Below are 12829 nucleotides of genomic sequence, written 5' to 3'. Positions count from 1 at the left end.
GACCTTGTCTGGCTGTAAAGGAGCAGAGCTGGTGAGGAAAGAGCAACCCAAACCTTTTCATCAGAAAATGCCATTCCCTTGAAACCAGATGGCTCTGCCCTGGAAGGTCAGTTCTCCTGGGTTTCACAGAGGGAAGTGCAGGCAGGAAAATACTTGGTTTGCCTTTCAAAATAAATGCCTGCTCCAAGCTGTCTTACTTTGCATGCCATTACCATTATGGAGGAAACAGGCTAGGAGTCAGTCCTGCCCTATCGAAACATAAAAGAAAATTAATTATACTTCACAGAAGATTTGGAAACTTCCAGGATTTTCATGAAGGAAGGAAGGGCTTGGAAGGGCTTGATTGGTTTAGCCTATGCACTGCTGCCTCCTTATCTCACTGGAAGGACTCGAGACTGAACTGGGACTTCGTGGTACACACCGGCAGTCAGGAAGAAGCTGTGCAGGTACCAGAGCCAAGTCACCCTCCCATCCAACTGGGTGGTTTCTCTGCCTCTCTGCAGTGCCCTGTGAAGACCCAGCCTGCTGGGGTGGGGACTCAGAGCAAGAGAAAGCAGGATCTCAGCTCTGGGGATTTCTCCCTTGTCCCAGAAAACAGTCCCAGCCTGGCTGCCTGCCCCACTCACCTCCCAAGGAGAGATCTTTGGGTAGGGGGGTGATTAGCCCAAAGGGGGAGGGAGGAAAATGAGGCCAAAGCTGCACTGAGAAGGGGCTAGGGCTGGGGTTGTGCAGGCAAACAGCTGAGTCCTTTTTTTATCCCCGCTGCAAACCCCAGGAGCTCGCAGCACGGTGCTGGTGAGCGCAGAAGGCCACAGGGAGCCTGCAGGGTGCTCCAGCGCGTGCCCTGGGGAAGGAGAAGGGATTTGCACCTTTATCCTTGCTGGGGGAGCCACCAAGTTCAGAACCACAGGTTTAAATAGATGAGTACATCATAGTGTGTATTTTATTTAAAGTAAAGAGAACCACACCCTGATGTCAGCATTCACTCAGTCACTCCTCTGGGGCCGAGCACATACCTGCCTGCCCGTGGCACCACTGAGCTGCACACTGCGTGGGCCAGGCTCTGCGTCCCCACTGCTCTGTGGGAAGGGAAACCAGCCACAAGGCAACACTCCCACCCACGTGCAATCCACAGCAGATAAAATACAAATTAAAATACCAATTAGCTTTGCTCTAGGCCTGCAGGATCACCCTCTGCTGCCCCACCACCTTCAGGCAGAAGAAGGAGGAAAAAGCATCCAGGCAGGAGGTCCATACCCTCAGGTGATGTGATGGGCAGAAATCTTTCCAGCCTGGCCCACCTCTGCCATGTACCTCGCTGGGACAGGGGTACAGAGCAGGAGCACAGCCCCCAGAGGTGTACAGGGAGGGAGCAAAGTGGCTGGGGAAGCCCAGACAGGGAAGGGCGAGGGGCCAGGGCAACCTCACCAGCCCCGGTGAAAAGCTGACCAGGATTTTCTGCTTCCCGTAGGCGAGGGCAGTGTGAGAGCTTCACGGCTGCTGAGCCAGAGACAGCACCCGAGGAGGCAGGCAGGACCTTTCCCCTCGCAGGTAACTCCTCCTGCCCGGCACTGCTGGGTGGCAGCCACCTCTCCGAGCCCCAGAGAGCTTCATCCTCGCAGCCCCTCTGCACAAGGCAGCTGGGAGAGCCCACACAGTGTGCCCTGTAGCGCTGTGTCCCCTGCTTGCCCCCACACATACCCAGAGCCATGCTGGGTGTTGTGTGTGCCTTAGGCCCCTCCACCAGGGGCCACAGCCTCTTTGGTTTCTGGGCTCAAACCCAGTCTCAGAAACCCACAGAAGGTCAGCCAAGCCTCGTAGGCACATGGTGAGCAACGCTACCCCCTTGCCAGTGCATCGCCTTGGCTGCCAGCACCTGATGGGAAGGGGAGGTCTCCCAGCCAGAGCTTGTGCTCTGCTCTCAGCGATCCCAAGGGACTGCTGTCGGCCTTGGCAAGGCGTCTTCAGACAAATCCCCTGGCTGCCTGCTGGCTTTTTCCCTGCTGGTGAAAAGGGGGTGACTTTTCACACGTGCACGTTGCCTTTTGCCACTGACAGCCATTTGCTCACCAATTCCAGCACACTGAACCTGTGCCTAAGCCCCACTTTGACTTTAGGCTGTGATTTCCAGGGAGCTGAGTATGGTACTGCCTAACCTGACAAATTAAAGGGAAAAAAAGAAATCCTAACTTTATTATGCCACTTAAAATTTGCAGGAAGGCAGATTGATTTTTTTTTTTTTTTTTAATACTCTTTTTAAGGAGTGATTGCAAACCAGCTGCCTTTCAGCCTCCAGCTACCAGCTGACCCTAATCACTAGCAATGACTGCTCTGCTCAAGTCCACCTCTTAGCAGGCACCTGATTAGAAAAGACACTGACTGAAATCACTGGGAAGAGGTAGAGGCTCTTTCATGTTCATGGAGGAGAAACAGCAGCTTGATAGCTTATAGTGGGAGCCCAGCAGACAGCAGGCCCTTCACAGGACTTCCCAGGCAATCTCTTGCCCAGCATGAGCTGTGGCTACTGCAGCATGCTCAGGGCCAGCCGCCTCCTCCAAAATCCCCCAGACAGAGGGGACCAGACTTGGGAACCCTGCCTGGCTCCCAGGAGGGGAACGGGAGCTGCCTGAGGCTGCAGGCAGTGCCAGGCAGGAAGGCGTTAACGGCATCTCCAGCCCTGCGTGCCCGAACCTTCCCCTCCCTGGGAAGCTGCTCTCCCTGGCTGGGCTGCAAATTAGACAGCTCCTCTGGGTTATTCACCCCACCTCCCTTTAGTTTATTTTTTTTATGCACCTGCCTTCCTCAGCTGTGATGGGCACGGCTGGGGCTCGCCCACGCACAGCTCGCAGCACGAGCACGCTTGCTCTGCCCCTCCAGCTCCATCAGAGGTGCTGTGGGTGGCTGGCAGGAGGGCACGGCCACTTGCCCTCCCCAGGCCCAGCGCTGCCTCTCCGGTGCCCTGTCCACCCACACTGGCCTCCTGCTGCGGCCAGAGGCTGCTGTCAGCTCCGTCCCCACGCGTACCCATCACTGCCAGCTCCTCTCCGCAGAGGCTCGGTGCTGACAAGCCTCTCCCCGCACCGTGGGGGCCAGCACGGCCCCTGGAGGGGCTCACCGGGGATGGGAGCTGCTCTTTGCTCTCTCTGGTGCTCCATCAGTGGCCTGGCACTGCTGCAGCAAACCCAGCAGAGGTAGGAAGGACCCGGGAGTGACTTTTTGTTCTTGGGGGGGGCAGGAAGGATAAAGGACAGGGCTTCAGCACTGCTCCTTTGTGAGCATTTCTGCACCTTCCCCTGCTCTGCGAGGGGCACAGCACCCCAGCCTGGGGTCACACGCTGCTGGCCTGCCCCGTGCCTGCAGCTCCTGCCAGGCAGGAGCAGTGCCCCTGATGGATTATTGGCCTCCCTGCTGCCTCAGCCCTCTCTTGCAGCTCATGATTTGTGGCAAAAATCGAGTGCCAGGACAACTTGATATTTCATGTCATTATAAGGCTTGTGCTGCCGGAGAAGCTGTGGCAATGGAGGAGGTGCACACCTAGCTCTGGGAAGGGGCTTTAACTGCAGCTTTTAATCAGCTCTACCAAGAAGACCCCAGAGAGCACCTACAGGAGCTGCAGATGCCCCAGGGACCAGCAGGGGCACCTGAAGGCACTTGTGCAATGACACATGACATGGATTGTTTTCATCCCCCAGAAAAACCGTCTCCAAAATCAGAGGATTTGGGTTCAAGCAGTATAAAAACAAGCAGCTGCCTGTCCTGGGGAGTCAGGGATATCCCCTGGGAGCCCGTGAGTCACAAGCACTGGGGGCTCAGCATCCATCACGTTTGTCGTGATGCTGCTGTTTGCTCGCTGCGTTTTCCTCAGTCTCAGTGCCTCGGAGCACATCTCACGCAGCTCCTAAATCACCGCAGGCTGGAAATGGCTGCCTGCACCCCAGCCTTCATCCCCTGATGCCAAGCCCCAGCTCTCCAGGCCCACCTGCATGCGAGCCTGGCTGGCTTGCAAAACAGAACCAGCCCCCAGTGCTGGATTAGGCACCTGGGTTAATGCTCAGCACCTGGGAAGGGGCTGGGGGAGGGAGATGGGAAACACCTGGGGCAAGGGGCAGGCTCCAGCCGGCTCCTCGCAGGGAGCAGAGAGCTCCTCCAGGCCTGGCTAGGTAACAGCAGCAGTGGGGATTTGGGGGTGGCACCCTAGTTGCAGCACACTTTTGGGGTGTTGGTGGCCCTGTTCAGCCCTGGTAGGAGCAGGGCTGCTGGAGGTTGTGAAGGGGCAGCAGCAGGGGCTTGTGCAAAGGCTGCAGGCTTGGTATTAAGTGGTTGGGAGCAGGCTGAGCTGGGAAGAAGCACCTTGTTTACCTGGGGGTAAGAGAGGCTGGTGAATGCTGTAGGATCAGGGAAATCAGCCCCGGGAGTCCCTGTGCAGCATCTCCTCGTGGGGCTGGGTCCCTGGGGTGTGGGGGTGTTGTGAGGGCCACAAGGCTGCAGCAATACCACAGCAGGGGCAGGCAGAGATGGGGGAAACCCGGGATGAGGAGGGCAAAATGTGACTGCCAGAGCAGTCCTGCCGCCCGCGGCTGAGAGCGTTTGGGAGGTGACACTCCCACATCACTGATAACACAGTGGCAGCCCTCGAGACTGAGGGCTTCTGGAGGACAGACAGGACCAGGAAGAGGTGCAGGTTTCCTTGGCAGCCACAGATTTCTTTATTTTTTGGCCATGAGGCTCCGAAGCCTCACTGCGGGCAGGCAGGAGGTGGCTCGGAGCAGTGCGTGACCGGGGCTCTGCCTCGCAGCAGCTGCGGGGGAACCCCTGCACCGGAGGGAAGCCGCTGTCAGCATGGAGCTTGGCTGAGTTAAGTGGATGCAGTTCCCATGGCGATGGTGCCCACGGAGGAGCAATGTGGCCTGGCGTGCTCCTCGCGTGCAAGGAGGCTGGGAGGTCGGCCTCGGGGAGGGTGCGGGGTGGGAAGGGGCTTTCAGGCACGTGGCTGCCCCCAGGTTCCCTGGGGAAGCCTCTTCCTCTCGCCCTCCCTGTGAGACAGGGTCAGCGCTTTCCAACCTGCTCCCAGCTCTGCCTGCTGAGGCTCTGCTGGCCAGGAGCAGTGACTGGGGTCGCTCCTTTCCCCCTCAGGCCTGAAGCCCAGGACAGAGGCCCTCACCCCACCCTGACAGAGCGATGGAAGTACTCGAGCTGGACATGCTGGCAGCCTGAAACGAAAGGGATGCAGCAAAACCACCAGGCATGGGCCAGTGGGTGCTTTCCCCTTGTCTGGAGCCTGCTAGGTGTGAGTAGGATTAATCCTGGTTTGGATTAAGTTAACGTGGTGAATTTATTGCTACATCTCTAGCACATCTCAGTGAATTCACCCAGCCTTTGCAGCAGTGGGGTTGCTGCTGTTTTAACCATGGCTGTGCTGAGCCTGGTTCACATGAGTAGGGTTTGCAGACACCAGAGCAGCACCACCCTCCTGTTTGACAGAGGGTCGGGTGTCCTGAGACAGCCACAGCCAGGTTGGGAATTTCCTCCTAAGAAATCACCGAGGAAAATTAGCATTTGCTCTGAATTGCAGTCCTCTGAGAGTTGTCTCTCTCGGCCGCTGTCCTGACAGAGAGGAAGGTCTGGAGGAATGGCAGCACGTACTGGAAGAGAGGAGGGTCTGGGGAGAGATGGGAACTGAGGGAAGAAGGTGGGGCAACAGGAGCTGAAAATGGGGAATAACTGAAAAAATGAAAACAAACAAAAAATACTAAATTCCGCTCCCCTGGAGGACAGGGGATAGGTTCTTGGTCAAGTGCAACTGCTGCCGGGCCTGCCTGTAGAGGGGAAATGGGCCTGGCATCTGCATGTGTAGGGAGCCCTGAGCAGGGAGCTGAGCTGACTGGTTCAGGACACTTTCCCCTACAGCAAGTTTCTTTGCTCCCCCTCATTGTATTGGGTTCACCTCCCAGGCCAGCTGCCACATTCAGGCTTTTCTTGCCTGTTAAAAAGGCAGGTTCCAGGAGCCACCATCCCCTGTGCGGTAAGAGCAGGTGTAACCTGACCAAACCCTATGGTTGGTTAGGGGAGAGCTGCCCCTGCAGAAAAATGTACCAATTTAATGGTTTTGGCCAAGGTAATTTAGCTAAAATCATGTCTGCTTTCATAGGAATGATCTTATTTGAGCTGAACGTTGACTTGCTGGTAGTTTAAAGCCAGCCTTAATTCCTGCCTTAAGACAGGAGGCTGCTTTTAATCGGAGAAGTCTGCAAGTGTTGCACCAATTTACCAAAGGTGTTTGAGTTGCTGCGAGTCAAATCTTTATGCCTATGTTAGAAGCATAAATGCTATCAAGGAAGGACACAGTGAGGCAGGAAGAAACCTAGTTTGCTGCAGGAGCTCATTACTATGCTGCTGCTAACAAAAGAACATCACTAATTTCAGTCTCCTTAATTAATGTAGGCTGAGGAGAAACAGTCTCTTCCAGGTAGATGCAAAAAATGGTGTGTTTGTGGTTTTGCTTTGCTTACCAGCAAGTCATCGCTGCCATCTAGTGTCCTTGCCGTGCACTGCCCAGCCTGCAGAAGGGCACAAATGCAGGTGTTCCTTCTACCTGCCTTACAACAGCCCACGTGGCCCTCAGAAAACCGCCACCTTTCATCTGCCTTGACCTGCAACGCGAGTACCCGAGGAAATTAGCTGCGCTGGCCAAATAAGAGGTGGTCTTTCACTTCCTAAGCCAGAGGTTAGTAAATAGAGGTCACATTTTTCTGCTGTGTCAACTCTTTGTGCCTGCATCTCAGCTGTGCCTTGTGGCACTCCCAACTACATCACTAACACCTTTGTTCCCAGCTCCCTTACACCTCTCACCAACTCTTGCCTGACTGAGAGGCCCCTGCCCGGCTGCAGGGTCACAGCCTGCCTTCAGAACTGTGGGGGCCCAGTTTCCACTCACAACCTCAGCACAGTTGCAAAACTTTGGAGAGAACACTAGAACCTGCCTAGCAAAATAGGGATGGGGGAAGGGAGTGCAAAGCCATGCGGTAGCTTGTTCTCATTTGGCAGAGGTCAGGGTGAGGAAGGGTCTAATACCCTCAGGAATGTGGGACACCAGTAATTAGGGCTGGCTTGTGGAGAAGAGACTGATGACCAGCAAATCTCTTCAGTATTGGAGAGTGGAGTAAGCATGAAGGTAAGAACAAGGATATCACTTACAGTACTTTGAGTGCTATATTCAAGGATTTATATATATGTATATATATATATATTTTTTTTTTTTCCTGTGATTTACTGGCTTACTAAAGTTCCTCTCTGAAACGTACTTCCACTGGCTTGAAATCCTGCTTCCTGAGGCTTGCTTGTTAGATGATATTTTTGCCATTGAGCTTGCAAACAGAGGGTAGGGAGTTAGCCAGGAAGACACTACATGCTCCGCACCTGTGTAGGGGTGGGAATAATGGTGTTAATGGTGTCCTCCTGTTCCTCTTCTTTCTCTGGAGGAAGCAACCTGACAAACAGCAACAAAAAAGGTTCGAGTAAAATCCCAAACCTGGTCACCACCTTGGTTAGGAAAACAAGGTAGAGGAATAGTTGAAAAGAGAACAAACTCTCCAAGCAGACCAGAATTTGATTGGATTAAAAAAAGTGTATTGGATGTCCAATACAAAATAATAAACATGAAGTTATTAAAAAAAGCCATAGAGTATACAGCAAATACTACAGAAAAGCAAAAAAATTGTACAGAAAGGTAGACGTCTACAGCAGTCCTCAAAATTATTCTACATGAGAATCATAAAACAATATACAGTTTTTTTTCCCCAAATCTCTCTGAGGGAAGCTGCCACTTAACAGCTCGACTATGACACTACAAGAATACACAATGTCCAAATTTAAAATCACAGGATATGTAAGAAAACGTAGCATTAAAATGTGAAAAAGTGCAATACAGATTGTACACTGAATTGAATAAATGTTTTTTTTAGTTTAACCTTAAAAAACCAACTTTGAACAGTTGTTTTATCATTAAAAATATTCCCCTCCCCAAATTCAATGACAATATTAACATTCATGGTGTTATACATAAGTAATATTCACAAAGACCCACCAGCTAAGAATACTGTGTATGTAAGATGCTATTTCTTTGGGTATAGGTAAAAAATAGGCAAAGGAAAACATACACCCTTCCTTTCAGGACAAGGTGTGTATTTTATTATTTAAATACATATTCTGTAGCTTATTTTGCCCTGAATTGTATTGATTAAAAGTCCAAACATCAATTTTCCAGGTGGCCCACGGTGCTCCAATCGATTCCCTCCCTCCTTTCCTTCAAATAATAAATAAATCCAGCAAATGTGCTAGAAATGATGGCACAAAGAGTCCAGGAAAAGAAAGGAAGTAAAACTAAAGCCCGAACCCCTGCTGCTCTCCAGAATGATTCGTGGGCTCTCTTTTTGTGATGGGGATTAAGAAAATGGGCCCAGAGCTTTAGCTGTAGCAAAACAGCCATTAAATATCCATTATTTTAATCCATTAAATATCCAATAAGGAGTGGGTGGGAAGCAATCAATTTTTGTTTGTTTTAAACTTAAAAACAGATCCTGGTATCTCCTGTTCTGTTCCAGCAGGTGCAGCCGTCTAGCTGAGGAGCTCTGGATTACGTTAGAAGTGCCCCACATCTGAACTGCCTGCCACCTGCACTGCCTCCATCATTAATGCCGAGCTTCCAAGCTAGAAATCCCATTGCTCAGGAGGAACGGAGTCTCCACATGAATCATCAGCAAGTTTGGGGGTTTCTTTCATCTTATCTTAAAAGTGAAAATACACACAAGGTTCTTGGGCAGATGGGTTTTGTTTATTTTTCTCACTGAAATAGTCTCCTTTTCTGCCATTCCTCCTCACAGAGTATGGCAGAGCTAAGCAATGATACTGAGAAAATAAAAAAGCTTTTCTTTCCACTCATACAGGAGCTCTCTTTTAACTTTCCTTCCTTTCTAGACAGATAATGTGAACAGCACCTGAGTTGCTAATACTGTTTTTATTTTAAATGGTTTCAAAAGTGTAAAAAAATACATTTTGCCTTGCTTATGTCTCTCAAGAATCCTTAAGAGGATTCTCGTTTAAATGGCCTGGGATAGAGAAATTGCACTGGGGGTGGATGTGCTGCTGAAGGAGCCTGTGGACGTGATGTGTTCTCAAAGGCATGGCGTAAAATCTTTAGAAGAGGTCCACAGCTCTCTGCTTGAAGAGGGCCAGGTTGCTCAAACCTCAGCAGCACCAGCAGCGAAATGCTGTGCCTGGGCGCTGCTGCCTGTGCCAAGTTCTCCGTGCTGCGTGAGTGTTAATCTGCACTTTAGTTTCATGATGCGGTCTTTAACCTAACAACAACAAAACAGAGCACTGATGCCAAAATAAGCTGTAGTGTCATCTAAACGTAAGGAACCCTACTTTACAGGAGGAATTTTTTTTAATGTTTCTAAATGACTCTCACTGCAATTCAGTAACCAGAGACACAGTATGCTGAAGTTACAAGGAAGGACGTTACAGAAGATGCTTTCATTTTCTTCAGTCTTTCGAGTCAATGTAGAAAGACAGGAAAACAACAATAATGAAACCTCCCACTGGATCCCCTCCCCTTCCCCATCTACTTTTCCCCACTCAAAATATTGAAACTGCACAAAAAGCGACAAACAAGCCTTTCAAATTACATTTCAATTCAAACAGACTGGTAATCTCACAGTGATGAGAGGAGAAAGTCAGGCTTTTAATAATTATAATATAAAAATAATAATAAAAAAAAGCTTACAAATAGCAGTGCAGCATCCCAAAAGGCCATGGATTAACTGCCAGAAGGGGACGTAATTATACGCAGAATAAAAAACAAACAAAACAACCCACACTGGCAATGAATTTTCATACACAATAGAACAAGCAGTCAAATGTCAGTCTAGGCTGTGGAAAACAACAGTTTCTCCTTTTTTTTTGATTACATTAGTTTTTTTCCTTTTTATAAAAAAAAGATAAAATAAAAACACAAAATTGTACATAAATGCGAATGTCCAACACTGAAAAGGCAGGGCAATCACACCACTGAGACAAAACCTGACCAGAAAAAAAAAATGTGAAGTCCACTTTTTTTTTTCCTTTTGTCTGGATGCTAGATTTCAGCCTGATGCGTCCCATCCTGCATGGTCTCAGCAGGTAAATGGAATTCAACCTGGCAATGACTTCATTGCAGGATGATGACAAGAAAGGTCATCTCTCTTCGAGCCGTAGCACAAATGCACCAGTTGGTTCGTTTGCTTTCTGTGAATGCTCTCAATGTGCTGTCCCTCTTTTTCTGTATTTTTTATTCTCTGTACAATTCCTTGCATTCCAAGGCTGAGTCCCAAGACTTGTGATACGATTTGGAGTCATGTCCTGGTGAAGGTGGTCATGCTGTAGTGATGGCATTAAGGTCCTTCATAAGTCCTTCCAGGTGGGCCATCTCTTTGGTCAGCTCATCTGGTTCATAATTCTGTGGGAGATGGAAAGAGTTAGTTACTGACAAGGTGACATGCAGTCTTTGGAGAGAGACAAAGTAAGGAATAAGAAGTGGTCAGTGATTCTAGCATAGCTTGTGGCTCTGACACACGAGTAAGCAGAAGCAGATTTACTGAGAGTTATAGAACTAATACGCTGAATAACACTATTTTAAATGCACATCTTTTTGCAATGCTGATTTATGGTTTAACTGACTGTGAAACTGTGATCATCTTATTTGTTTCACCTGTGTCAGTTCCTGCCTCAAGGTAACAGCTGTCTTTGAACTGAAGTAGGTATTTTAGAAAGAGTGTCCTGGCTTGATTGTAAAAAAAAAAAAATTGAAAAAAATCATACAGGTAAAATTGTTTTAAAACACACTTAGGCTTGCTAAAAAGATCATACTCCATTTTTAGCCTCAATTGTCTAGCTTCAGCTATTGTAATACTGTAATCTATACAGGTACATAGACGGATACCATGAATTAGTTCATCTCAAAACCTTTCTAAGCCAAGTCTTTCATAGAAGGACATAGAACTCTTTTCATAGGAGGCGAGCCAGGCTGCTCGTGGTATTCCAGTTCCAGCTCTAATAGTGCCAAATCAGGAGCCCCAGAACTCCTGTGTGATCATTTCTGCTCTATATAATTGAGGCCCATTATTAGACCTTCTGGCTAGAGCCTAGTATTAAAGCTACTGCTCAGCTGACTGCGTACCCCTAAACTGGAGTGCTCAGACCTGGCAGTGTTATCTCACTGCTGTGCTCCTAAATACAAACCTCTTCTTTCATTTAAGCAGAGAAGAGCAGCAACTTTCGATTTACCAAGCAAATCTAGACTGTTTTGTACCAGAGATGTCCTCTCTGTCCTGTGTCTAACACGCTATCTGCCAGCAATTGGCAATGATAAATATCAGTGAGCTGGAAGTATTCAGACTTACTCTTCTCATAAGGACTAAATCAATTCAAATCACCTTCCAATCCTAATTCCTAAAACTCATAATTTAGCTAGCATATAAAGTGTGCATGATGACTTTATATTGTACTAGTTTATTAATAAACTTATTCATGTATATATTTAAGTTATAAATTTAATTGATGAATAACTAATAAGTGTTTTGGCACCAACTCTAAATAAACAAGTAACATAGGAGCGACAAATACAGGAGTGAAAGTATACTAGATCAAGTACATGTATGCATATAATTTCTAGAGTCCAGCACATACAGAAGTAAAATCAAGAGGATGAATTAGAGACAACAACAATGTGACAAAGGCATGCAAGAAAAAGGAAACGTGAAAAAAAAATCGTTCAAAATGAGCATTTCCTCTAACAGTAATACAATAGCTAATATAAGAACTTCTTGGCCTGTGATTTCAAAAGAAAGCTCTTTCCTGACACCTGGAAGATCCTCACTTCTTAAAAACTGTCTATTTCCAAAGAAGCTCAATAGTTGTATTTTTCTCGGAAAGTCAGAACACTTTCACAAGAATGAAATCTAAATATTTGGGATCATGGCTTTAATTAAACATTTTGGCTTTAACGCTAAGTTTTTCGTTCGCAATGACACTCTGGATGCTTTAGTGGCTATGCAACAGCACAGGAAGCTGCAGCTGCAGGACTTTAAAAGGATCCAGGCACGGTATGCTTGCAAAACAGATAGAAAAAAATGACATCTCAAAGTGAGCATGAACACAACACCTTAAGCTGTACAGAAGAGCAAGCGGCACCATTGGAGGCCTACAGCTCTGTGAACAAAGATTCTCTTTACGCCAAGGTAAGCCAAAAAAAAGACGTGCAGGGGAACTTTCACAGCTCCAGTACAGAACCTTGTGTACTGAAGGCCAAGTCATAAATTCATCATCTCCATTAGGTGCTATGTGTTGTAAAAAATTAGAAGACAAGTATCTGGCTTTACTCCCTTCTTGTAATTGTGAGACTGTTACTCTACGTTCAGCTAATAGCTTCAAGACAGCCAGAATGTTGCTGGAGGTTTATCAGTTTTGACTCAGTGGGCCTTGTGGACTGGAATAGATGGAAGCACTGCGTCTGTTTAGTGGTGCATAACGAGAAACAGAGGTATGCTCACAGGTAACTTTCAGAATTAGAAAGTACTATTAATACCTGCATTTATGTGCTTATTCTCTGAATTCACAGCCTTGTGTAGAAGGTTTTGGCAGTAGATGATTTTTTTTATGTGGGTTAACAAGCAATGGCACTTGGTAGAAGTCAGAAGCCTCATTATCCTCTGCCTTTGAAAGTCTCAGTGCAGTCATTACTGAAGTTTACAACGATCATACACACAGAGGTTCACCATTTTGATACGCACTGCCA

At 48.2% G+C, this 12829-nt stretch overlaps 1 protein-coding gene and 1 long non-coding RNA gene across 10 annotated transcripts in view; one reads left to right on the top strand and one right to left on the bottom strand.

The window, feature by feature from the left end:
- The first annotated feature begins 4210 nt into the window (after nucleotides 1–4210).
- On the top strand, nucleotides 4211–6725 carry LOC311442850. Its single transcript, XR_014696906.1, has 4 exons — nucleotides 4211–4365; nucleotides 4725–4854; nucleotides 5134–5291; nucleotides 6513–6725. It is a non-coding gene; the product is annotated as an uncharacterized lncRNA (long non-coding RNA).
- Nucleotides 6726–7604: 879 nt separating this feature from the next.
- NEO1 (neogenin 1) overlaps nucleotides 7605–12829 on the bottom strand; it is a 189663-nt gene continuing 184438 nt past the window's right edge. For all 9 annotated transcript variants that reach the window (XM_084532530.1, XM_084532527.1, XM_084532529.1 and 6 more), the window contains one exon: nucleotides 7605–10492. In XM_084532530.1, coding sequence (XP_084388656.1) covers nucleotides 10409–10492 — 84 coding nt within the window. In that variant the 3' untranslated portion in view covers nucleotides 7605–10408. The remainder of the gene's footprint in view (nucleotides 10493–12829) is intronic.

Source organism: Aythya ferina (assembly GCF_964211825.1).
Source record: "Aythya ferina genome assembly, chromosome: 11".
In the NCBI taxonomy this organism is placed as follows: Eukaryota; Metazoa; Chordata; class Aves; order Anseriformes; family Anatidae; genus Aythya; species Aythya ferina.
Note: the sequence above shows the minus strand (reverse complement) of the source record. Positions and strands in the feature narration are given on the sequence as shown.